General features: G+C 37.6%; 1 protein-coding gene across 1 annotated transcript in view; it reads left to right on the forward strand.

The window, feature by feature from the left end:
* The window catches only part of camk1b (calcium/calmodulin-dependent protein kinase Ib), a 67,937-nt gene extending 41,238 nt beyond the window's left edge, over positions 1–26,699 (forward strand). Inside the window, exons 3-12 of the mRNA XM_079597957.1 lie at positions 83–214; positions 7,679–7,753; positions 19,020–19,158; positions 20,063–20,189; positions 21,880–21,955; positions 22,112–22,224; positions 22,428–22,506; positions 24,988–25,075; positions 25,204–25,345; positions 26,230–26,699. Coding sequence (XP_079454083.1) covers positions 83–214; positions 7,679–7,753; positions 19,020–19,158; positions 20,063–20,189; positions 21,880–21,955; positions 22,112–22,224; positions 22,428–22,506; positions 24,988–25,075; positions 25,204–25,345; positions 26,230–26,327 — 1,069 coding nt within the window. The 3' untranslated portion in view covers positions 26,328–26,699. The remainder of the gene's footprint in view (positions 1–82; positions 215–7,678; positions 7,754–19,019; positions 19,159–20,062; positions 20,190–21,879; positions 21,956–22,111; positions 22,225–22,427; positions 22,507–24,987; positions 25,076–25,203; positions 25,346–26,229) is intronic.
* The last annotated feature ends 727 nt before the right edge of the window (positions 26,700–27,426 follow it).

Raw genomic sequence — 27,426 nt, forward strand, 5'->3', positions numbered from 1 at the left:
GTGGGACCTTGATCTGAATACTTGATCTGTTGACCCCTGGTTTTACTGCATTCTGATTGGTTGTATGTATTTTGTCTTACAGAGGGGCTTTCTCTGAGGTGGTGCTCGCAGAGGAGAAGAGGACGAGAAAACTAGTGGCGATTAAGTGCATCCCGAAAAAAGCTCTGGAGGGGAAAGAAAACAGCATTGAAAATGAGATCGCTGTGCTCCACAAGTGAGTCATTGAAACAGCTGTTTTAGTTCACTTACAGATGTATATGACACACACACACATTAAATATCACAACCTAGCTGTATGAACACTGTGGCCCAGAGTTGTAAAGTCCATGAAGGTCTTCATCTATATGTAACATAGGGAGAGAGTCCCATGTTATCTCAGGGAGAGAGGACAGCAAGTGATTTGTGTGTGTGTGTGTGTGTGTGTGTGTGTGTGTGTGTGTGTGTGTGTGTGTGTGTGTGTGTGTGTGTGTGTGTGTGTGTGTGTGTGTGTGTGTGTGTGTGTGTGTGTGTGTGTGTGTGTGTGTGTGTGTGTGTGTGTGTGTCAAGAATCTCATGTTTAAACCGCTGGAATCATAAAGCTCTGTGGGAATGACTGAAGCCGGAGCAGCCGACGCTATTTTTAGTGGCTGGGTTGCCTGGGTTACCACAGGCAAAGAGGCACAGCGTTCACAGAGATATTTGAGGCAACGTGTGAATGAGGAAGCACTCACAGTCTGCTGGAAAGTCACATTTCTCAACAATTCTGCTGGCACCAGTGAAACGGCCTTAGATTTAAACTAGGGTATTAAAGAATCGCATGCATCCTCATTCATTTATTTAACTGCCTAATGAGCTGCCCTACTTAGACAGCAATTTAATGCATCATAGGTTTTAATGTGATGACTGTTGCAAAAGGTAGGCAGCAACATTTTGTTGCCCTGTAAGGTTCCTCAGTTTTGGTGAAAATGACATTAACAGAAGAACAGAATGCATTGACAGATATTTTCTTCCATACTGTGTGACATATATTAATGTTTCGCCAAGCATTATTTCATATTCGGGTCTTTAGCGACCCGAATCTATATCTAACACAGATATTTAGCAGATGTTTTACACCATCATCACTGTGCTGAACAGAGCTCATTTCCCCAGTACATTCAGCATTCACTCTCTCAACCATATTCTCAAAACTATCATTTTCAACATCTTCAAAATCAGTGTTTTCATTGCTGACAGCTTCTTCACCAGATAAACCATCAAATGACACTGACGCGAATATTTGATTGTGTTCAGTACTTGCTCTGCAGTAAATCGCTGAGCCATTTCAAGTTTTGCTGATGATTATTCCTATTCTTTTGTTTTCTGCCTGCGGTAACTATGAGTGAAACGTCACTTCATCATTGTGTTTCAGACATTGCCACCTTTCACTTATTCAGTCATCAAAGATTCAATTATTGTTGTGCAGAAAAAAATATCCTTACACTGTTACACACCTCGGGTCATTAGCGACCCTATACAATTTTGACAAAAAATGAATGGGGGAAAAAGGCATTCTTTTATAAAAAAAAGTCTTGCTATATTGTTTATAATGAATTGTTCGCGAAAGACTAAGAAGGTTGTCTAACTTTGAAAACTGAATGAAGAGGAGGGTAGTGAATGACGTCCCAATGTGTTTAAGGGATATCCCGAATGAAACGGATTATCGAAAAAGAAAAAGATTGTAGGGCAGGGAATTGATTCTGCTGAATTCTGATCTGAACGAGCTTGCAGTCAATTGTGAAAAGGGGGTGGAGTTTAATGACATTTTGACAAAAAATTATCCCCCCCCCCCCCCCCCCCCAAAAAAAAAAAAAAACCCAGCTGAAAAGCATACATTGTTGAATCGTTGTGTTATTAGCTTAGCAACATACTAAAGTCAAACTCTACTGGTATCAATTATGAGTTGAGTTCGGTTTCAGTTAGTATGCTGCCTGAGACATGTAGTGCATAGACCGTGAGGCAGCTCTAGGTTTTTGAACAGCTTAAGTCTTTATTATCTAAAATGCCCTTTTGGCACAACTTTATAACTTAACGGAATAGATTAGCTGTCATTTTTTTTGAACAAATGTTTTTTTTTTGTTCAAAGCAATTCACAGTAATCTACTGCAGGGACAGTCCCGCGGTCTTTGTCAGCCACAGAGATGATACAGCAGGATTGTGATGTCAGCGTTGTGTAAGATGTCCAGATTATGTCACTGTGAATCCGACAGGGCGTCCTCAAGGGAAGACATGCTCAGTGACCTTACTGTGCACACCAGAACGCAGGGCACCATGGGACAGATTGAGGACCTCGCTCATATCTGCTGTCAGCACTTGCACTCGAAAAAGTTCCGGTTACACTTTATTTTAAAGTGTCATTGTTAGAATGTAATTATATATTTAAATTCGGCGTAATATTAATTAACAACATGTACTTACTATTGGGTTAGGGTAGGATTAGTGTTTGGTTGAGGGTTAGTTGCAGTTGCACTGAAAAAGCTTGATACTGAAAATAAAACCATTAAGTTTAAGCTCAGCGTTATACAGCATTCCATACTTGCAGGTATGTGCTATAAATACACCATGGCTTCTACATTCATAAGGTAATTGTGACTATCATTCTGGAATCTCTGGGGAATTTATGATTCAGCAGCACAGACTGGATCTGCTCAGATCTTCTGTCCGATGGCCAAACTGGAAAACAACTAGTCTGGATTTGCCAAAGTTAGCGAAGTTCACAGTGTGGAATCTTTGAAATTTATTTTGAGTTCTGTTTGGATAAACTAAACAATAGTTTCTCTGTAACACTTTATTTTACAGTGCCCTTGTTACTTACTATAGTGATAGTAAATTATGCCTAATTACAAACAGTTCAAATACATGTTAATTAATGTGTGTAATTACACTGTAAAAAGGGTTACACACTTTATTTTAAGGTGTCTTGTGTCACAGTGTAATTTTACATTTAAGTCCTGAGTAATAATAATGAACTACATGTGCCTACTATATGGTTAGGATTAGGGTGTGTTATAGGGTTAGTTGCCTGTAATTATACACAATGTATAGTATCTACTATAGTACCTACATGTAACGTGTAACAATGACACTGTACAATGAAATGGTACCAACTAAATATACTTACATTTATTGCATATTATAGAGCATTTTATGGAGACAGAGAATAACTACTCTTATTATCATTGTAGTTCACACAGAATGTATACTGTGCTCAGTGTGCATATTTCTTGTATGCATAAAATGCCATAAATGGCCTGTACACTGCGAAGAATATTGTATCAATACAGTATACTCAATATGACCTTCTATTCCAGCATGACAATGAGAGTAAGTAGCCATGATTTATAACATGTTTCTTGACTCATTATTTGATCAGACTCTCAAATGTTAAAGGCCCGTTCACACCAAAAACAAAAATTATAATGAAATCTATAACAATAAAATTCTGTTTATTATAAACGTGCACTGTAGTTATGTCATCTGCCACTTTAAAGGTGCTGTATGTTATTTTTTCGACTTAAGCATTAAAAAATACCATCATATGTTTGCAGATATTTAGGAAACATGCTAAGTTCGAATGCTTGTTTCTTCAAAAAACAATGCTACATTCTGTTATTATGGGCCACTATAATGTATATAGTGCCCACTGCCAATTTACCCAATAGAAATAATTTCGACACCCATGGGTTGCCAGTTGGCAGAAAAAAACAAAGCTTATTGCAGACATGGACTCAAGCAAACAAACTGGGTCAGACAAACAACAAAACTCAGCATCCATCGGTCCAGAGACATATTAAACACGGATACATCAACTCATCAACTTACAGTGTAAGACTTGTCGCCTTCCATTTTCAATTGCGCTTGTTCATGTTGCTTGTTCTGAATTTGGCAACGCGTGTAAGCGTCAAGTCTGAGGAGGACAGGGCGGGGGAAACAACTCTCTCTAATATTTTGAATTTGGACTGCAGTTCCCATTTCAACCACTAGCTGTTAATATTACACACTGCACCTTTAAATACTCCAGGTCTTTAAAGCAGGATAGATTCTGATTGGCTGTAAGTGATCCAAATGATATTGTTTCTCTGTGCCTATTCATTTACATTTAGAACGAATTTTAAAACTGAATCTTTATCATTATTGGTATAGTTATTTTCCTTGGTGTGAATAGGACTTAAGGCATTATTATATAAAATAAAAACACAAAATAATTAGATTTTCATGATGATAACTGGATGCATTCAAGACCAATTAAATCAGCATACATTTCAAAGACAACAATTTAAATTATTTGGTCTTTGATTTAATTTAGTTTTTGTAGCTCACATTTATACTTTTTTATTTTATATAAGTGAGAATTAAATAGTTCATCGTTTACAATAGCAATAGTTTTCATTAACAATACTACTCTTGTTGTGGAATCGTGCCTGCCCACAGTTGTGTGGGTCGGAGTGGTGTGTAGTTTCTGAAGGAGGCAAAGACGAGGCCACCAGTATGCCTGAAAGGAGAGAAGGCGAGAAGGGGATTGGGTGAGTGTACATGTTGCTGAAGGGAGAGAAAGAATGAGAATGAGTGGAAGAGATCCTCAGTGACTCACTCAGGTGCCTCTGTCGTGTCGTATTGCCAATGGGGAGGTGTGTGGGATTCCACCGTTCGGCTCAATTAGAGCCCCCGCATGTCACACACACACACACACTCACGCAGTCCTTCTGTAAGTCAATGAAAATCCGCTGGACTGTTGGCTGTTGTGGGGGCAGTGAACACTGAGAGTCAGGGGTCACGGAGGAAGATGCGTGACATTAGTTGATACATTTTTCTGTAACTCTTCTTTGTTATGCACTAGACTAACACAAAATCCACCCCCTCATAGACTTTAGTCAGAATAGACGGCATATTTAATTTGAATGAACTCAAGGCTGTGTGGGAGGGAAGTACAGTCTGTTCAATATGTCACAAGCTGCGTTCTGATTCTCAGGGTTCCTACGCAGTGTTCACTGATCAGGCGGGTTCTGTAAGAGTTTACTTCATATTATGCGATTCGTTTATTTGGACTTCCCCGAATCGCCATCAAACAAAGATGAAACTTGTGTCAGACAGATTTGGGATTGAGTATGATGATGACATCTTGTACCTATGGAACCACGTAAAACACATCTTCATATATGGATACATATAATACACCTATGTTGAGGGATTGACATTATCACCCACCATCCCGTCAAACGCGGGTGTATTTCAGCAGTGCCGTGTAACGCAGTCATTACTACTAGCCACTTTGGTGGGTTGAATTTTATATATAATACTGTATATATAGGTAGTCTTTTAAAACAGGATCTTATATGATTAAATAAGTGCAATGTAGTGTTGTCAAAAATATTTTCGATAGATAATGATACTGAAATATCTGAAACACTTCCAATACTCATTTTCAGCAGAATAGATACACCATACTAGCTGCGCTTTCTCTCTCTCTCATCTCTCCCACAGCGAGTGACACACAAACCCGCCTCTCCTCACTCACTCGTTTCATTTGCTCCGGATGAATATTGTTGGTGTTAGAGGGCTTGAATTTCAGTGTGGGATTTCGAGTATTGCGCATAATTTTACTAATTCCCACAGATTTTGTGTTCACACGCAAAGTGTGTGCAGATAAAGCCGCCTCTCAGTACTAAATTTAGTGCTTTTTTGCTGCTTATGCTGCTTAAACAGCCAAATAAACAAAATAATGTAAAAATGCCGTTCTTGGAGAGTATTCATAGTCAGTTATGTTTTAAGTAAACGTAATTTAAACGTAAAAAACGTAACAGCTTGGAAAGAAAACGCATGCGTAACAGTATAATGGATATGTGCATTATGTCTTAAAGTGACAGCAGTCTAATAAACCTGCTGCCAAATTATGAGATAATATTAAAAATATCAATATGGCAATTTTTCACCATGGTATCGATGTCAAAATTGTGTCCTGTGAAAATTATGAGTGGCTAACTTTGGAAAACCACTAGCAACAGTGGTTGTAGATGGTACGCAGAAACGTCAATGTCAAGCCATGCCTTTATTCATTTATATAAAAATATCCACTACCATTCAAAAGTTTGGAGTTGGTAAGATCAAGTCTCTTATGCTCAGCAAGGCTGCATTTATTTGATCAAATACAGTTAAAACAATATTGTGAAATATTAACTATTTTCTGTTTTAATACATTTTAAAATGTAACATTGCTGTGATAGCAAAGCTGATTTTTCAGCATCATTACTCCAGTCTTCAGTGTCACATGATCTATTTTATAAATCATTCTAATGTGCTGATTTGCTGCTCAAGAAACATTTATTATTATTATTTTCAGTTTTTAAAACAGTTGTGTTGCTTGATAATTTTGTGGAGACCATGATAAAAAAAATTCCAGGATTCTTTAAAACCTTGGAAATTCAAAAGAAAAGCATTTATTTGAAATAGAAATGTTTTGTAACATTATAAATACCTTTACTATCACTTTTGACAAATTAATTTTAACTTTTATGCTGAATAAATCTTAAAAATCAGACTTGAATCTAATGTCTAAAATCTAATGAATCTTGCAGTCCCAAACTAAATAATGTTTTAATCAAAAATATTAATTTTAAGTTTAAATATTTGATCATTTCTGATTTAATTCCCAATGAGTAGTTTAGTAGTTCATTCTTTGTTAATAATAATAATAATATATTTAGTTATTTTGTGTTATCCAATTTTCAAATACGTTTTTTGCTCAAAATGCAAGTTTGTGATATTGTGATTAGTCTTGTAGCTTTGGTTGATTGTAACTCTTTTTGAAGAATGTTTTGAAATCCCTGTGGAGAAGAAAATGGATAGGACAAATTCTTCTAGAATCGCTGAAGGCCGCTGATCAAATTAAAGATGAAACCCCTTTTCTCCACGCTTTTGTGAGATATGCCTGTTGCCTTCTTGCTACGGGTGTCTCACTGTGCCAGCTGCTCTGCAAATGTCACATTATGTTGTTGTTAGTAACATGTCCTACAGTATGTTTGTAATAGGCATGAGACATTTGATGAAACTCTCTCCCTCCCCCTCTGTCTGGTTTTCCTCTCAGTCTCTTTTTCAGGATTCAATGCACTCAGACCTGGTTTCATATTTACATTGCATCTCAGGCTATAGACAACTAGAAACCTGATTCCAGATCCCCTCGGTAAATATTTATGCCGCATCTCTGGGTCAGTTTAACGGTCTAGAACATTGTGGCAGAGATTGGTCTGGACGAGGAGAGATCTGGGGTCAGATCAGCTTTCATGGAGACAGACTTATTAAACCTGTTAGTATGTGCCTAAAAAACACTGTTTGACACTTTCAGCTCCACCCAAAAAGATTAGTATATAATGGTTTCGTGCCTTAAAGGAATATTGCATGTTCAGTACAAGTTAAGCTTAGTCGACAGCACAGAAAATACTCACTGTTTCAAAGGTATGCTACTAAACAGCTTGTCAACATGATTTTAGTCACTTAACTAACCTTTCCTGTATAAAGTTATATGCAATCGTAGAACTTTTTGCCATTCATTTTGGTCCGTAATGCTTTTTATTCTGGAAGTATGTGCACCAAGTACTAAGCCTAGATATGTTGCCTTATCTCTGGGTTGACATGTTTTTTCCCCCCCTCTTTCTCTTTCTCTCAGGATTAAACATGCCAACATAGTTTCCCTGGAGGACATCTTTGAGTGTAAATCACACCTCTACCTTGTCATGCAACTGTGAGTGATTGATCTTTTATTTTAACTTTGCTGTTGTCCCATATTTCCAGCTTTCCACACAGAGTACATGAGCCGACCTCCAAACAATTCAGCTATTATCTAGTGCAGCTGCCATGTGCTGGTTGCCGTTTTTAGCTCCTTATCTCGAACTCATTCATTTCCGTGACTTAAAGGCTCTCCAAGTTTAGATATTGCACAGCTTTTATGGTGAACGAATCCAAATGCAGGCCAAAAGCTGTATTTTAGAGCGTTTGTACAGCACAAGACTTTAAAAAAAAAGGCAGATAGGACATTGGACATTGCATTCGGACCGAATGCAATGATTGGACGAACATTTTATGGTCCTACGCCTTCTACAGACGACATACAGACATATGAATACATTTAGAATTGAATACCTCTTTACTTAGTGATTGCTATCAGGATGTGAAGACACTTTCAGCAAGCTTAACTACATTCCACAATGAGTAGAGGAGGTTGATGACGTTATTGTCATCAGCCATTAAAGACGCAGGTCAAGTGCAGAAAGTGTTCTTGTATTTTCAGATCTACTGATAGACCACACAGGGAAAGAGAAGACTTACCATAAATACACTAACCAGTTTAAAGAAGGACTAACATTTTAAAGGTGAGGTGTGTAATTTCCCCACTTGCCTCATTAAACAGAATCACAAGAATAACGATTATTAAACTATTTTTACTGAACACTCCCTCAATCTGCCATATATACGGAATAAAAGATAGAATGCGCTGCATGTTAGCTTGCTTATTGTGAGCATGATATATTTAAGTCCACGTCACACTAACAAGAAACTATGGTTCTAACCACGGGTTGAGAGCTGGAGTTTCATCCACATACATTTTTAGGGTTAAGTTTTAAAAAGTATTACATTCGGTTTAAAAAATGTAAGGTCATAAAAAGTCTTATTTTTACTTATGAGAGGTCTTAAATTTTAGATGACACTTTAATTTAGTCATATCTAAATACTTCACCAAATTAAAATGATCTAATTAGCGTTGACTGATTTGTATTATTCTTTCTTTGTGGATTTGCTTGTTCACTTGACAATTCGCAGTATTTACAATACGTATAGTCTATGATTATATCGTAATTATTGTTTTAACGATGTTTTAACGAGCTGACTTCGAGTTTGTCACTCACGCTTTCACTGCATGATGTATGCAGTTATATGCCCCCAAATTTCAAGATACACGGGCCCATATTTTGCCCTTATATTTATATAGTGTAGTTATGTTACAATATCACACGAGCAAGAGTGCCACTTTCCCCAAATATCAGCACGATTGCAAATGTGAGATTTACTTTATACATTTATTTATTTGTATTTTTATAACAGTTAAATAAGTTAACATTGTTCAGTTACATTTACATTGTAGACAGCGCATTGTCAACGATGCATACATCTAATAAGTTTAGGGGAAAAAAGCCCTTATATAGGTAAAATGCCCCTGGAAATCAATTTAAGGTGGCAAATATTGTCCCTTAAGGCGAGACACTACAGGTGAATAGGGTACAATTTTAAAATAATAGATATCACCATGAAACTTCCTCAGTTGATTACTTACACAAGTTCATAAAAAAAATTATTACAAGTTTTTGAAATTTGTTTGTTTAATTATGCAAATTTGGCATTTTCTCATTAAATATGCGCAATTTTGCATATATTTTCGGTAGATAGATCTGAACCTATGATAAAGCCAGGTGCAAAATTCTTTTTTCATTTTGATTACACACAAGATGAAAGAAGATGTTCAGAGGGATTTCAGGATATATGCTTTCATTACCTAGGAAATCAAAATATACTGTCCATAGCCTTAAAAAATCTATTTTCGCCATATTTTTTTATTCAAATGTCACATAAATCAGGCCAGGAAGGATTTATTAACAAATCCCTCTGAACATATCTTCAGAATACTGCTAAGTGTATAACTGGAGAGTTTGGTGTACATCGGTGCTACATTGGCTGCAGTGCCGTCGCAGGTGGGGTGCGAGGCCCTGTGCGAGCTTGAAATGCGAGGCCCTGCTCTTTGATGTGGAACAGTCACGCATAACTGTTCTAGTTCTATTGCACGCATAATCTCGCTCGACTCGCTGCAATACTTTTTTATCAAGTAGAATAATACAACATAATCATGAACATAGTCTGAGGCGCCGCAATAGGGCAGGCAACGGACTATTGCCTGGGGCCCCGCATTTTAAGGGGGCTACCGAGGGCTGATAATTTAAACAATCAGAAATGTTAATATAAAAACGCAGCAAAATCTCTGCATCCCCGTCAGTTGGGCCCCTCTCTCGCTACGCTCGTTATGCTTTTACCTTTTTCAAACTGGTGCAGCGCTTACTCGCTGTAGGTAGAAAATGCATGATTTTATTTGTTAAACATGAAAAGGAATTATCCGTCTGGCATGGCAGCTCGCTCTAACTTTAACCTAGATAGGCCTTAAAGGGGAGATGAAGCACTCAATCAAGTTTACATAATTTACAAGATGGATTTCCACTATAATCAAAAAATATATAAGAAACGTGAAAAATGTAAGGATATAAAAGAAAAAAGAAAAAACGTTTTAACTTTCGCGGCCAGGGCGCCGCCATTTTGCAGAATTCTAACCTATGACGTCACGGGGTTGGTTGGCTCTGTGTGCAGTGAATGACAGAGATAGATTACCACACAAAAAGACGACGTCTACGTTATATGTTAACTAACTGCACATGGAAACATTGTTCGCGATGTCTGCCATCATATTCCCGTTTCTTGTCTAACAGTTAAGTCCAGTAAGTTAGCATGCAGCTATTTTTATCGGTCCATTTGGCGGCGACTTACCAGCTATTGATGGGACGCTCCAGTGTCTCCGCTCGGACATCCTTCAGGGATAGCATTGCCACTTCCAACACGTCTGGGCATTAAGCCACATTAAGCGTTCTTATAGCCTAATGGTTTTCTATGGGAGGAAAATGCTTAACCGTTCATATTATGGGCTCATCTGATTTTTTTGTAGCCTATTTGTTAGGATTTTAGTATCATAATGATTAGGCTAATAAATGCACGCACAATTATCCGTGAACTTGATTTGAACAAATGCCTTTCAACTTGTGTGTGCAAAATTCAGAATTAAATTAATGTGCAGAAATTTGTACAAATAGAGAGTATGGCTAGGCCTACTATAGGCTAGGCTACTGTTATAGCCATTTAAAAAAGCGCATTTCATATTTGTTAAAATATTATAATGTTATTTTTTTTTTCCAATTAGGCTATGTTGATTTATGAAAAGTGAACAGCACGACCGAGATAGGATGCGCAATATGAGACATGGATCGGGTCAGACATGATTTTGACCGTTGAAGTTGTTATAGAAAGCCTTTCTTTAAAGTGAATTTCGTTTTGTATAAATTGTATCTTAATTTTAATAAATTTTTCATCAACCAATTGCCTGTATTTAATGAATAGGCCGACGAAACAAATATAACGGCGCCCGCGCGCTCACTTATTGCACGTGAACTAGAGCACATCCTAACTTAACGAAACTCAGTGTATGCCTGCCTCACACAGACATGACAAATACATCAAATACACAAAGCTTGAGATGTTTTTAAACGAAATAATTCAAAAAGAAAAAGGCTACTCTCTGATAATCCATTATTAGGCTTATTTATGTGCATTTCTTTCTATAAGCGCGTTCACACGGAGATGGCGATCGTCAACTTCATCTTTGCAGCCGAGTCGACACTTTTAGAGAAAACACTTGTTTATTAATACAAATCAATACACGCGTCACCGGATTTACAGATGCACGCACACATATTATTTCGAAATAACGAGATACTGTGTTGAAATAACATTATTATTAATAATAGCCTACATCTTTGTTAAAAGAATTTTAAAAAATGAACGTGAACTAGTTCATTTTTAGATATGTGAACTTAGTTCATTTAAAAAAAAAGAATGAACTATGAACGAACTAGTTCATTATCATCTGTGTGAACTGAACTTTGAGCTAGTTCTTTTTAAGTATGAACGGGCACAACACTGACCACGCAATACATGGTCAAGATCAGCCTCTTGACAGCAGATAGACTCTGAAACGGTGGGCATCGCAGTACAGCAGCCACACTGCGTTCCCAACCCGCTCTTCTCCCCAAACCACCACCGGCTGTTCGACATACCGACGTACCACTGCTCGGTTCTCACGCCGTATCGGCTCAAATGCATAGGCAATGGGACACACGGGCTCAACAGGTCTTTCAAGTTCGTCTTCCTCCATTTTAAATCAAGCGCGCATTCAGTTAGGTAAAGAAATGCTGCATTCTCTTCACTAACCATTGGACCCAACCAACCCCGTTACGTAGGCTGTGACGTCACTTCAAAATGGCGACTCGCTATCTAGAAAGCTAGCTAGAAATTACGAAAATAATTTGTCATATATGTGGTTTTAACAACTTAAAAAAAAAAAAAATTAGGCAAGGTGATTTTTGTAATATATGTAGCTACTACCAGTGCCAAAACATGGATGTTTCATCTCCCCTTTAATGTTCGCTAGTATAGGTGCATATCCAAGTGATTGTGCGGAGACGTGGAGCGCGCACTGCGGCAGGCGTCGGCGCGAACACTTTCATTTTCCTATCAACAGTGGAAACAACTTTAAATAGGCTACTCAATCTTTTCTGGTCATACAGAAAAGAATAATGCATCAGTCGCAAGTACTTTTATTTGTGTAAACTCTCAACAACAAGAAAACGTTGTGCTTTTGTAAAATAAAATAAAACAAACAGGGCCGAGCGCATCTCAAAAATGCGCAAACTGGAGCGCGTCTCAAAAATGAACTGAAACACAGTGTATAGCCTCAAAAACATGATGAATATTTCTATATAAAGCTTGAAATGTCCGCTTTTAAACGAAAAAATTCGAATCGAAAGCAAATACCGGCTGATTAGGCTGTAATCCATAAGGTGCATTTCTCTCTAAAGGCATATCCACTTTACAGCGGAGATGTATATAGATATGTTTGCAGCCGACACTGATTTAAAAATATATATTTTTTATTAATAAACAATAAAAATGCCTCGTTATTTTTTCAGACATATTATCATTAGCCTGCTTTGGGGCAAGATTTATGCATGCGCTTGAGCGCGGAATAGGCTATTCCTCCATGCACTCAGTAGCCTATTTAAGCAGAAATTAATATAAACGTGAGATTAGTTGACTAATTGCTTAAATGAATGACTACTAGTCGACTATAAAAATCTTTATTCTATGGAAATTCTAATCAATGCGTTTAGGCTAGTTGACATTTATTTAATTAGTATCCAGCTCTTTACGTTAAATTAGTTGAGTTAACAATTAGTTAATGAACTAATAAAATAATAAAACAAAGATTAAATTAAGATGCAAACTATATATTTCTATATAGCATTACATTGCGTGTTCCACCACAAAAGACAAAATAAAAAATAATAATAGTAATAATAAAAAACGCAAGATTGCGAGGCCCCCTAGTGGCGCGAGGCCCTGTGCGGTTGCACAGTTCGCACAGCCTATGCGACGGCTCTGATTGGCTGAGATGTGTCACTGGAGAATGGCAAAAAACAAATTTTGAGAAAAAGGCATTTAAAGATTTGTAATGTAAAAAATCATACTTTTTTTTTAGTGGAAACAACTATTTACTGACACAATATCTTATCAAATCATTAGCAACAACAATACAAACCACCTAAATCACATCAAAACTTATAAACACAGCATTTATGGCCTTTAACTGAACAGAAAAACAGTCAAAAACACACATGTAAATGTCAGAGCGCGCCACGTGATGCATCTGAACCAATCACGTTGTCAGAAATTGACATCAGCCAATGAGATTTCGCTTTTAGAGTTAAATGCCCATATACTTTCACGATTGGTTGCTGATTAAAAGGAAATTACCATATTTGGATTCGACAGCATTGTAAAGGAGAGAGAGCTTTCCAGCGGTGTGTGAGATTAAAGGAGATTAAAGACAGAGATCGCGGAGCAGCGGGATGATTTATAACGCCAACTTTTGTTGAATTTCGGAGAAATCTACAGACGCAAATAAACAAAGTGTTGTAAAATAAAGACCTAAATGTGTATTTTGGACTTTTTTTCACCACAAGTCTGAAAGAAGACATGTTATGGAAGACAAATATCCCAAAATCTCAAAATTGACCAGTGAAAAAAACCCCGATGTTTTTGCCTGCCGTGTCTCGCCTTAATAAAAAAAGTTAATTTCTGTCACTGCTGTGAACTGACCACCGCATAGAATATGAATAATATAAATGTCTTAACCAGCCGTGGTACCAGCAAAATATCATCTAATTATTGTTCACTCAGCAAAATATCATCTAATTATTGTTATCAACAAAATCTTTTAAATGATCAAGATAGATTTTTGTCATTGTTGCACACCCCTGATATACAGTATTAAATTGTATATCTTCAGATCTTAAAAAGGTCTTAAAGAACCTTACATTTTACTTGACCTGAATTTGCGACTCTTTTTGCAAATGTTGGTATGGTTTCAGGAAACACTGAATCTATGTTAATAACGACATAACTTGATATCATAGTTCTTAGGGAGACATACCCCTGGATTTGAAAACACCTCAGAGACTTTAGAGCTTTTGAGAGAAATTCACCTGCAATTGGTTTATTTAGACTTAAAGGTGCAGTAGGACATCTGGGAAAATGCTAACTTTAGCCTTATAGCATTAAAAGCGTACGTCCCACCCTCCCTGCCAATCGCCGTCCAAAGCCACGCCTCCTGAAAGCCGAGAATACCGGAGACAATGTTACTGCAATACATCATGTGTCATTCACCGGTGAGAACATTTTATAGTAGGCTACAGTTAATAACACTACAATACCAAACGTAAACAACTTCTTAAGACGAGACACGGCAGGCAAAAACATTTGCAATTTTTTTTACTGGTCAATTTTGAGATTTTTGGATATTTGTCTTCAATAACATGTCTTCTTTCAGACTTGTGGTGAAAATAAGTCCGAAATACACATTTAGGTCTTTATTTTACTTCACTTTGTCTATTTGCGTCTGTAGATTTCTCATAAGTTCTACAAAAGTTGGCGTTCTTAATCAACACGCTGCTCCGCGATCTCTATCTGCTCCCTGTCATGCACCACTGGAAAGCTCTCTCTCTCCTGTACAATGTTGTCGGACCCAAATTTGGTAATTTCCTTTTTATCAGCAAGCAATCATGAAAGTAAAAGGTCTGAATGCGCAATCTCATTGGCTGATGATAAATCTTTTAAGCCCGTTTTCTCAAAATGACTTTTCTCTCATACTCCAAGTCCGAAATCTCCCCTTCAGTAGCACCGATATACACCAAAGTTTCCAGTCTTGTACCTAGTTATATTATGAAGACATTTACTGAGAGATTTGTAAATATAGTATTCCTAGCCTGATTTATATAACATTTTATTCCCAAAAACATGGCAAAAATCCTTTTTTAAGGCTATTGACCGTACAGTATATTCTGATTTACAGGATAACAAAAGTAGATATCCATAAATCCATAAAGAACGTGCTGATGACTTATTATGTCTGCGTGAACAGCCTGCGCAGTGGTTTGCAAACACACATTGACCGACAGGGAACACATGCTATAGGACGAATATATATAATATATAACGATACGATTGAACGAATATTCGTTGGTCATACGCCTTCCACAGACGACATATATTTATTTATAAAAAAATACATTTAGACCGCTTAACAGAGAGATTGCTATCAGGATTTGTGGAGACATACAACCAGCATAACAAAAAAAAAATTCTACAGAGAATCACCTACGGCACCTTTAAGTTGGTCTTGCATATTAAGCTGTTATTTGAGGGGGGGAAAGCATTTTAACATTGAAATAATAACACACTTCATCTAGATGAACCCACAGGAGACACACGACACAATACTAGAATCTATCGTGTGTCTTTCTAACAGGCCCCATAGAGCTACAGAGGAGCAGGTAATGCATGACTCTGTGTGTCACCCCCCTCGGCTCTCTCTCGCCCCCTCATAGTGTCAACCTGTTTTAATTACTTATGTGCCAGAGAGCTTCGCTATTGTCTTTTCCACTGAGAAATCAAGGAAAAGGCTAAACAACCACACGCACACAGGCGCATAAGCTGAACGGAGCCAGGGAAATATGCTCACACCTGCGTCTTCACACCTACCATCCGAAATGTCAGTAGAGAGAGAGTTAGATGTGTATATAGAGAGGAGAGACAGATTATATCAAGGGTGACAAAAGATGGAGAGAGAAACACAGCAACGGGTCGTTTTCCTCTACAGCTGTGTTAACAGAGAGATCAAGAGCGACAGAATGACAGAAAAGGATGCGAGAGATGTTCATTGTCGTATTTTCCGGGTGATGGCAGCTCTGCATGCAGACAGCAGGACTCCAAGCTTGCCAAGGCTTTCAACTCAGCGAGATATTAACTCTGCATGCGTGTATGTGTGCGTGTTAGCACCCACAGTCTTGATGCTTCAAATACCACAGACTATGAAATCCCACCCTCAGCATTGCCTTCATCCTACACACACGTGAACAGACAAAACACTCACTGCAGAATAAAGTGTCACTGTAACCACAATGCTTGCGCTGAGAAGTTAGGTGGAAACGCACATCGACAACATCGTCCATTCCGCAAGTGGGTGAATCTCACAGAAATGCCCCGATCATATCTCAACCCAAAATCTAAAGAAATGATATTCCTATTACATGTCTTAAAGAAATGATATAATTATTTCAGGACCAATGAAATTGATTGCATTGTGAAATAATTTTCATGACAATTAAGCACAATTCCCCCCACTTTTCATTACCATAATGTGAAAAACTTCAGATTCTCATTACTGTAAAACAAAACTAATCATTCTCATTATTGTAATAATTTTTTGTTTATGTCTTATGTTAATTAAAACAAATACTACCATAAAGTATACCAAAAATGTTACTTTACAATGTAAATAATGTTAATGGTTTTTCACAGTACAATATAGACTTTATGTAGCCCCGCCCCTTTTTAGCACTGCACTTGTTCAGCACAGTACGAATGTAAGATTTTTCGGATTTATGAATAAACCGCTCATTTTAAAATCTTCCCGGTCTACTGACATTTGTTATGACATCCGCTTCAAACATTACAATGCTCATGATAACATTCGTTAACTCTACAATAAGTAAATCTACTTCACACGTTAATTACTCTTCGACGGCGATGCCATAGCTAACGCAAAAACAGAAGTTCAAACACAAACTTCCACACTGACACGTCAGCGATGTCAAAACGATCCCCGTTCACACGAATCTGCAGAAATGACTAAAAACGCTGTATTTTGCCGCCAGGCCAGCAGTTGGCGATGTCACTTTGTGAAGAAACACCCCGCGAACACATGATAGGCATGTGTGAATATGTAATATGCATGCGCATGACATCACCAGTTTCACAATTTCACGTTTTTTTGTAGTTTACTCAGATAAGATAATGGTATCGTTTTCAAAACCTTTTACTTTGAAACCCATTTTCAAAAGCTTTCGTTTTCAGGACCCTAAAAAGTGGTTGTCGTGTAAATGACCGGCCAAAATGCAAAATTTGCTAAATTAAATGATCCTCCCAGAAGAATAACATGAGAACTTTATTTTGTCTTGATCCATCTGTATCACTCAGTGAGCTTTTATGAGATTTTACGCCAGCGCTATAAGGTGAATTTAGCGTTTTCTGACGTTTCCGTGTGGATGAAAACGCTAGTGTGGACGGAGAGCGTTTTAGAAACGAAATCGCCGTTTTCAAATGTATCCGGATTAAAGTAGAAAGTGAACAGCACATAACAGGCACAATAGCGGTACAGTATAAACATGAATATCTATTGGTATGCGTGCGTCACATGATGAATAAACATGAGTCATCCTTTTCAAATACCTCCGTTTTCACAGTCCACACTACAACGCGGAAACGCCGTTTTCAAATTTAAAAAGCGTTTCAAAAAGTCTCAGTCTGGACGGAAGGCCGAAACGGAGAGAAAAAGGTGCGCTTTCAAACGAAAATGTATCAGTGTGGACCAGGCCAGAGAAAAGAGACATGCTGTCCAGGAACGCTGTTGGGAGCCCCTGTTACAGAGAATGGGATTTTGTTTGTATTATGGTAATTATAATTGGAAGAGAAAATGTCACATGTAAAAAATATAAATAAAAACCTGCAGGCAAAATAGTAGGCCTACCTCTTTAGTTTTTGTTTTGTTTACGTCATAGGCATGCGCCAGTAAAGGAAAATAACAAAACATTATCAAACTAATATAGCATTATTTTCATTGACAAAAAAATCTGTCATTTTTGAGCGACACGCAAAGAGCACCGCGGGTTAAAGCAGCAGCTTTACCGTATTAAACATGAAAACTGTCATCGTCTCTTTCACTTTCAGTGCTTCACATTGCCACCTAGCCGCCTGGAGTGCACACTACATCGGATTTCACACACTTTTGCGTCACCATATGCGCGCAGATTTCCCCCCCATAACGCTCGTCTAAACGCAGAATAAAAAGTGATATCGCAACGCCACTTTTGTGTTTTCTCTTCAGATCGTTTCTGTGTAAACATAGCCTAAATGTTTGTTTTATTATTTTTATTAACTATTTATAATAATGCTATTGTTGTAAAACCTATCATCCTTACAAAAGAATAGTTCTATGTTGTCACCATTTTATAGTGATGGTATCACATGGTATTGTTACTTTGAGTAATATAAGTAACTGGCATATTCAAATACCATGTAATTTACTTGCTCTTCCAAAGTACTTTAACAGTAGGCTACCCCGGTCTATGCTAGATTTCCAAACTTATATTATATTACCATAATATTCGTAGCGCAAGAGAATAATCATACATCTGTTAGTATAGGTAGTGCCAGCACTTCTGAAGAGTAAAATCGGCTTCTTACTACAGCACTTTTAATGAGTCATCTTTAAAAAGTGAACCACAATGAGACTGAGCAAGTAAATGTGTAAGAGAGAGAGAGAGACTGCCTAGTCTTTCAACATAAAACGAGTAAAACAGCTTCATCTGGTGGTTATGATGCGGTACAGCATCACCATGTGGTTCTGCTGGGATCCTGCTGTGCGCCAGTCTGTCTCGGGTAAAAAACCAGAGAGAAGTGAGCATGTGCGTTGGTGTGTGTGAAAGACGGCTTTGCAAGCATCTCTGTTTTTCCATTGGCAGAGTGTCCGGTGGCGAACTCTTCGACAGGATTGTGGAGAAAGGATTTTACACTGAGAAAGATGCCAGTAAGCTCATCCAGCAGATCCTGGACGCTGTGAAGTACCTGCATGACATGGGCATTGTGCACAGAGACCTGAAGGTGAGACGGCAGTTGGTCTGAAGGGAAACAGGTCTGATCAAGCAGATTAAAGCAGCGATTCAGTGTCCTGAAAAGTCTCCTTTTCTTTTCCCATCCAGCTTTATCATTTCATTCAGGAGTCCTTGATAGTGCTCTTGATATTAATAGGGTCTTTACCCCCAGAGAACAGGAAAGTAGTTCTAGGTAAATGGATCAATCAATGTCTCCGGCCCCATTTTTAAACTTTAGAATAATTCAAAAGGAAGGATCTGTACTGCATTTTATCTTAAGAATTGTCATTTAGGTCAATGTCGTGGCCTAGTGGTTGGCTCATTCACATTGAATCCTGGTTCTCATGTGGGAGATGTGAGTTTGAGTCCAGCTAGTGTAATTAGCTAATTACAGTCCGTCTCCAGTGTCTAACTTCAGTGTCACATGATCCTTCAGAAATCTTTCTGATATGCTGATTTGCTGCTCAAGCTACATTGCTGTGACTTTTAGTCAATTTAAAAATGCTGACCCCAAACTTTTGAACAGTAGTGTAAATGCACTTTTTTAGGAGTGTTGCTCATATATTTTGTTATCCACAAGAAAGTGTTGATCAACCCTTAAAATTTTGCAACTGTTTGTTCATTATCATACACATTTTTCCTTCATGGTTTCTGGTGTTACAGTTAACATGAGTTATGTTATGCAAAGTTTGTTTGTTTGTGAAGGATGATCAGTGTGTGTGTGTGTGTGTGTGTGTGTGTGTGTGTGTGTGTGTGCGTGTGCGTGTGTGTGCGTGTGTGTGTGCGTGTGCGTGTGTGTGTGATCACTTAACCCAGTGTGACAGTAAACGTCCGTACTACATTTTCTGTGTGTTGTATATGCCACTCACACAAAAGTTTCAATCACCTTTTTGTGTCTCTGTTTTCTGATTCAGCCAGAGAACCTGCTGTACTACAGTATGGATGAAGACTCCAAAATCATGATCAGTGACTTTGGCCTGTCAAAGATCGAGGGTTCGGATAGTGTGATGAGCACAGCATGTGGCACTCCTGGATATGTAGGTAAGACATGCCTCCATATGCAAAAAAAAGTACGGTATATGTATCTGGATGAAGGATTTGAACACTATTTGTTTCTGACTTGAAGAGAAATACACATAAAACAACTGAGAATATCAATGAAATGTTCTGTCTGGACATGTAGTTCAATTCCAGGTGTAAACTTGGTGTAACATCAATCTTTTCTGATTTTATAACATTCTGCAGATAAAGTGTGTGGTGTAAGAATCTCTGGTATACCTGTATGCCCTCAGTTACCAGTTTACATTATCTCTTGGAAGTTTTCATATCTTTAGCAATGACTGGTTCCATGGGCACCCAATTGTAAAGAATATCCTGTATGTGTGTCAGGGAGATTAGATGTGGGTTATTTATACAGAAAAAGTGAGAGGTGAAACTTGGGTGTATATCTTTGCCAACTACCATATACATGGATGACTGCAGAGGAGCAAGCAACAACGTATCTAAAAATGTATCTACAAACACAACCAGTATTCTCATCTTGAATACTACCAGTTTTTCCTCAACATTAAAATGAACATAGTTGTAAAATCTATCCGGGATAACCTGAATATGACAGGAAATATGTTTTTTGTCACACTACTGGAGCCTTTGGAATTTGTTTCCATGAATTACATTGTGATGACAATAATCTTTTCTTGGGTTTGAACTTACAGCCTTTGAGTTTCCAGCCAAATAATGTCTGTCAATCGATTAAAAATTGTATTATAATAACAAATTGATTATATGATATACCAATTTGAAGTGAGATGGTACCTCAATTATTTGCAGAAATCACATGAGTCAAGGGGAATGATTATTCACGATGGGCCCTATATTACACTCTTTTTTTGCTAGTTTCAGCCTGACGCAGTTATCATTTCACGTCCTGCGCCACTTTGTTTATATAGCAAATGCATTTGCGCCCATTTGTGCGCCCATGGGCTGCTGGTCTGAAAACGAGGTGTGTTCAGGCGCATTATTGGCACGTTGCTATTTTGAGGACACTGAAATTGCCATTGACCAACTAAACCTGTTCTAACGTCAACGGCGCAATATTTATTTTTGTTATTTAAAGGACGTGTTAGTAATGTGCGCCTATAGGCGGGTCCACAACGCGTGTACACTCTGCTTATTAAACACACAGGGACGCACAGCAGCACACAAACATGCCAAATATTAAAATGAAAAGGATTACAATGTAAAAGATTATTATTGTGTACATAAAGATATGGTGGAATCCGGCTTGTCATGTAGATGGTCTGCTAGCGCACTTTTTCCTCGCACACGAGCAGATCCGTTTCCTCTCTGGAGACGCGTTCGGTCTTTCCACTATCAAATTCCATCACGTAAATAGCAAATAGCACGAGCTCAACTGGCATTTAAAGGGAATGGGAGATGAGACTCTGATTGGTTTAACGCACTTAAATCCCAAAACACACCCATTACTCATTAAGAGAATAGGGACAACCCTTTTAGACCTTCTTCCCGTCGTTAAACTAGCAAAAGTGGATTCGGACACGGCCTAAGTGAACTTGCGCTGTGCACTTTAGACCATGCGCTTAGATCGTTAAAATAGGGCCCAATATATTTATATATTTAATCACAAATAGTCAGTTGTAAAGGTTTCTGACCCCGTGTGAATGGATAAATGTGTGATTTGATGTTTGATCTTATTTCCCCTGATCTTCAGCTCCTGAGGTTCTGGCACAGAAGCCGTACAGTAAAGCGGTGGACTGCTGGTCAATCGGGGTCATCGCTTACATCCTGTGAGTGCCACTACGTCTGCTGCCTTTACATGTGCATTCTTACATCTTTTCCTATCTCTCCTCTGTCTCTTCAGCTATAATTTCCTAATGTTGTACCTGAACTGAGTTTGTTCATTAGAATATAACTGGGCTCACCATCTGTCTGTCTCTTTTCAGTTTATGTGGCTATCCGCCATTTTACGATGAGAATGATGCCAAGCTCTTTGAGCAGATCCTGAAGGCGGAGTACGAGTTTGATTCGCCATACTGGGATGATATCTCTGACTCAGGTATAGCACAAACTTTTTCTCAAATGTTAAAAGTTCATTGCTGATAGAACATGACTTTTCATGTTTTCTTTTATCAAACTATAATGGCTGTCAAATATATTTGGAGAGTCAAAATATTTCTCTGACATTTCCTTTGTTTCTCAATGACATTATGGAAACAGTTATGTCATGTTCTTCACTTTAACAATGTGCTCTTTTCTCAGCCAAAGATTTTATTGTGCATTTAATGGAAAAAGATCCCAACCAGCGTTACACGTGTGAACAGGCTCTTCAGCACCCATGGTATGAGTTCAGACTTCACACTGAGACTGATCTTCAACAATTATACTGTAAATCTCACATATATAGCACTTTAATAGTTTGTGTTTTACAGTCTCTCATATAGCAATTAAAAATGACTGCTTACATACAGATATTTATTGCCATAACTTGTACAGTTACCAGATGTTGTGGTTTTACTGCCTGAAAAGGCTATCAGACATTGTCATGAACCATCACCTCATCTGTCAACAGATCCAAGAACACAATGAGTACCTTTCCCTGTTACAGATGATGTAGAGCTTGTGGAATTCTTGCCATAAGCATCATTTATTCACACTTATTTAATTCTAAAACCATATAAATTGAAAAAAAAGGAATATTTTGAATATTGTTTATGCTGCTCTTTTTTATACAGTGAATGTAAATAGAAGGGTGGATGCTGTAGAGCTCAGAAAATGTAAAAAAAAAACAAAAAAAAAAACATAAAGAAGTACTACATGTGTTACACGTCATCAGAGAAGAGATGTTGTTGTGACGGGGTGTTAATATAATAGTATGAGGCTGTATGTTAAAAAAATTAACATGGCAAAATTACATTATGCCTTATACATTATAATTTTATGCCCTTATTCACTGAAAATCTGCTACAGCTTTAACATCTCATTAATATATTCGAATACGCATGAAAAGTTGTTGTGCCAGGCCTGTCATCAATGATGTCGAATGCCATTGGTTTTCACTTATGTCGTAACCAATCACGTTGAAGCGACATTTGAGAGCTGTGGCTGAGGGGAAGATTTTCAGCAAATTGCAATTTAAATTTTGGCCCCCATTATTCAGGCCCCTCATAGATATGTCACACATTTAAATTTTGTTCACTTTACTTTAACATATTTATATTTAAAGTCCCACTCCGATCATATTTTAAAGCTATTTTTAAACATTCCCAGTGGTCTTTAAATTATGATTATGCCATTTTTAGCCAAAATCTCAAAACCTGTGCTGTTTTCTGGGACTTCGCTTCAGCAGAGCGGCAGTAGCTCATTAGCAATTCACCTCTGCGTTGTGGGCGGAGCCGTTGGCACGGAGAAGCATTCCAGTATTATATACACGTTAATTATTATTATCCGAAGTTAATCAAAGTTATCACCGATCATTATTTCACTCCGAGACGTCGCGGTAAAAAACAGCTCGACTTCGCCTCGATATTTCATCCCTCCCACAGTGATCATTCAGGACATATTTAGTATCAGTGGATTGCTCGGAATTTCGGGATTATTATGATGCTAATGTCACCGCTGAAAAACTGACTGACACTCTCACGAGTGATGGGCTTGACACACGAGGGGACAAACGACTGCGACAGGCGAAACTCGTCGCCACCCGGTGTGTGCAAGTCTTACTTACCTGAACGAGCGCGGAATTTCACATGCACGAATGTCGCCTGTTGCTTGGCTGGAGGAGGCTGGCTGCCCTCTCTCATTATGTAATGATGTAATACTGAACGGGATTAGTCTGTGATGTTCTCCAAACTTTAGTTTTGACGATTGATAGGTGAAAAGTCACTTATTTGTGACAGTATGTGTTCCAATTTGAGTATGAGCTCGTGGCCCCGCCCAGTGGAGTTACTACGTCATAACTCCAGTCTATTTTAAACGGCATTTTAGCGTCTGCTACTGATTCACAGACATTTGAATGTAGAAATACTCAGAAATACAACTTTGAGCTTATTTTTCTCAAGATATGTCCTCTAACATCAGAAAAATGCCACAAGAATATGTTAACACCCTAGAAAAACATGATTTTCATCAGAGTGGGTCTTTAATGAGTCTGACATAAAATATTTAAATAGTGTCATCTATGAAAATTATTTAAGTTTGATCAACTCAATTTAGCTAGGTTTAGGAAAGAGTAGCGTTATATATATATAACAATGTTATAGTTTTAACACAAATTAATTAAGTAAAGTTCAGTTTTAAATATATTAGGTTGATTGAACACAATTTAATTAAGTTCTGACAAAATGTTTAAAAATTCTGTTACTTCAGCTCATTTTAATTAAACTGAACAAGATTGAGTGCATGTGCAGAAGGCGCTCCTCTTTCCTAAATCTAGCTAAATTGAGTTGATCAAACTTAAATTACATAGATGACACCACTTAAATATTTTATGTTTGACTCATTAAATATAAACACGTATTACTGCTAATTAGATATGTTTAAGAAAAGTGAACGAAATTTAAATGCGTCATATCTATGAAGGGCCTGAATATATATATATTGTTGTGTGTGTGTGTGTTAAACTGTAGTGAAAAGGTAAGCATTACAAATTTGGAACAAAAGTGTGAATAGATAATGACATAGCTTTGCGTTTTGGATGAACCGCTGTCTTAAAACAGATTGGCTACTCAAAACTATATTTTGCTTGTATTGGCACATATACAGCCAGATGAGACATTGAAACTTAAAGGAAACTTGAACATAAATGTGTTGTGTACTTCAGGATTGCCGGAGACACAGCGTTGGATAAGAACATCCATGAATCTGTCAGTGCCCAAATCAAGAAGAACTTTGCCAAAAGCAAGTGGAAGGTAAATCATTGCATATGAGAGTGGAAGGACCTCGTCTGAGAAAGTTTGATTTTTATATACTGTACTGCAAAGGTGTAAAGCATGGTTTCTGATTTCAGTGGCTATCTTTCTCTTGCTATCATTCACAGCAAGCATTTAATGCCACGGCTGTAGTTCGTCACATGCGCAGGCTGCAGTTGGGAACCAGTCAGGAGGGCCAAATGCAGTCCACCCTGCCCAGCCCGTGCCATGGACACCTGCTGCTGCCCGAGGGGGACGAGGAAGAGAGCTGTCAGTATCCAAACATGTCACATTTACATTTCCTATTGTGTTTTTGCATACCCTTTCATTCACACAGACACTGTCATCAACTGCCAGTCATAATAAAGCAAAACAAATATTTGCACAGTCGGAACTTGAAACCACAATCATATATCTGTCCATCATATATCTGTATATTTCAGTATTTAGTCAAGCCAGAACAAATTGCACAGCATAATATAAAAAAAGAAAGACAGAAAATATGTTACATAAGGAGACAGCAAAGCCTATTTTAGTACCCTTGATTTTTTTTGTATTCTTTTGTAAACTATTTTTAATTAAACTTTTTCCCCCCACAAAGTTTCATAACTGTAATGTTAAAAAATTATAGTGCTGTCAAATCAATTAATCGCGATTAATCGATTATAAAATAAAAGTTTGTGTTTATATTATATATGTGTATATACTATTGTGTGTGTGTGTGTGTACGTATATATACACATACATGCACACACACTATATTTATAATATATATATATATATATAATATACTGTAAATACACATATAAACGCAAACTTTTATTTTCTAATCGATTAATTGCGATTAATCAGTTTGACAGCACTAAAAAATCGCATTTTTATTATTGTAATGTATTCAAAAATGTCTTGTTAGAGGAATACAGAATCAAAAATCAAACCATTTTTTTTATTTAAATGAGCATAAATGAAATAAAGTACAACACATACAACCATAATCTGTAAATATTTTACCGTTTGAATAATATATAATTCTATAATTCTTCATTTTTGCAGTGATGATGATGACTTTTTTTTTTGGGATGATTTGGGATGAAAATTTAAATAAAAAACTTGTCAGTTTCTTATGAGGGCTAAGCTTTCTCTCTCTTTCCCAGCCCTGCGGAGGGAAACCAGTGGCTGTTCTGAGTGTGTCGGTGAAGGGAATGACATCCAGAACTGCACCTACCATGTCCATCCTACTAGTCGGGTCTGAGTGTCAATCATCCTGCAGTAACCAATGACTGACTGTCCTGTTTTTCCACTGGAGTCCTGCCACACCCCCAGTCTGGCCAGGAATACTGAGCAGCTCCAGCATCCACTTGGAGGCACTGCAGTGTAAAGAACCCAGGTGGGAATGTGGTCACTACTATTCCAATGGAGGGATTCTGTTTAATGAGAGTGCGAAAAGAACAGAGACAAGAAGATTGCCACAGGCGCTCATGGGTAATATATGCTTTTGTGGGAGCTGGATAGAGACAGTGTTTTAACTCACTTTTTAAAACAACACCGTCTACTTTCATTTTTCTTTTCCTAAACTAAAAGTATGCAGGCCTGTTTCTCTTTTCATTCAAAATGCAAGCTCTTGCCACAGTGGCTGTTGGGATGTGGCCTAGTTTAATACACACATCAATTTTAGATTTTGCAACATTTTATTCGATGGAGAATTTTGGCGTTGGGTTATGCTAAAATTGTCCATTTCAAATTCACACCTTGAATGATATATATATTCTTTCTTTTCAACTAAGGTACGAACAGATTTTAGATCCATGTTGCCACATCTCATAAGAAGCGCTGATTAAGTGTAAATGATATTTTAGTTTGTGTTTAAAACATCTTTTTTTTTTAACATTCGATGTCTTTTTGCACACTAAGTCTACTCGACCGATCATGAATTCATTGTCAGTATGTTTAAGAGCGTCTTTCTCGCTTCAAATGTCTTCTGTGGTGCCTTCATGGATTCAGTATCAATGTTTTACTTTTTTTTTATTTGTTCAAACATGTTTTGTTTCATCTTTTCAGTTGGGAATGTTGGAAGCTGTACACGTTAAAACATAGCTGTTTACCGTCAAATTCACCCACAAGGCATATATACGGCTATTCTAAGCTATGCACTGTCGGTGGACGCTTTGTTAATGTCTAATGTTTAATACTGCCATCCTGTAAATACGGCAAAGCTTTTTTTTGTAAACCCCTTTCTATTACAACATTAACAGTACTCAGGGGAGGACATATTTAGAAGTATATAGAAATCAGAGAATTTTGATATATTAAATGGTTGTTTTACAAGAACTATAGGATACGAAAACATGTCA

Source organism: Phoxinus phoxinus, assembly GCF_949152265.1.
Source record: "Phoxinus phoxinus genome assembly, chromosome: 22".
In the NCBI taxonomy this organism is placed as follows: domain Eukaryota; kingdom Metazoa; phylum Chordata; class Actinopteri; order Cypriniformes; family Leuciscidae; genus Phoxinus; species Phoxinus phoxinus.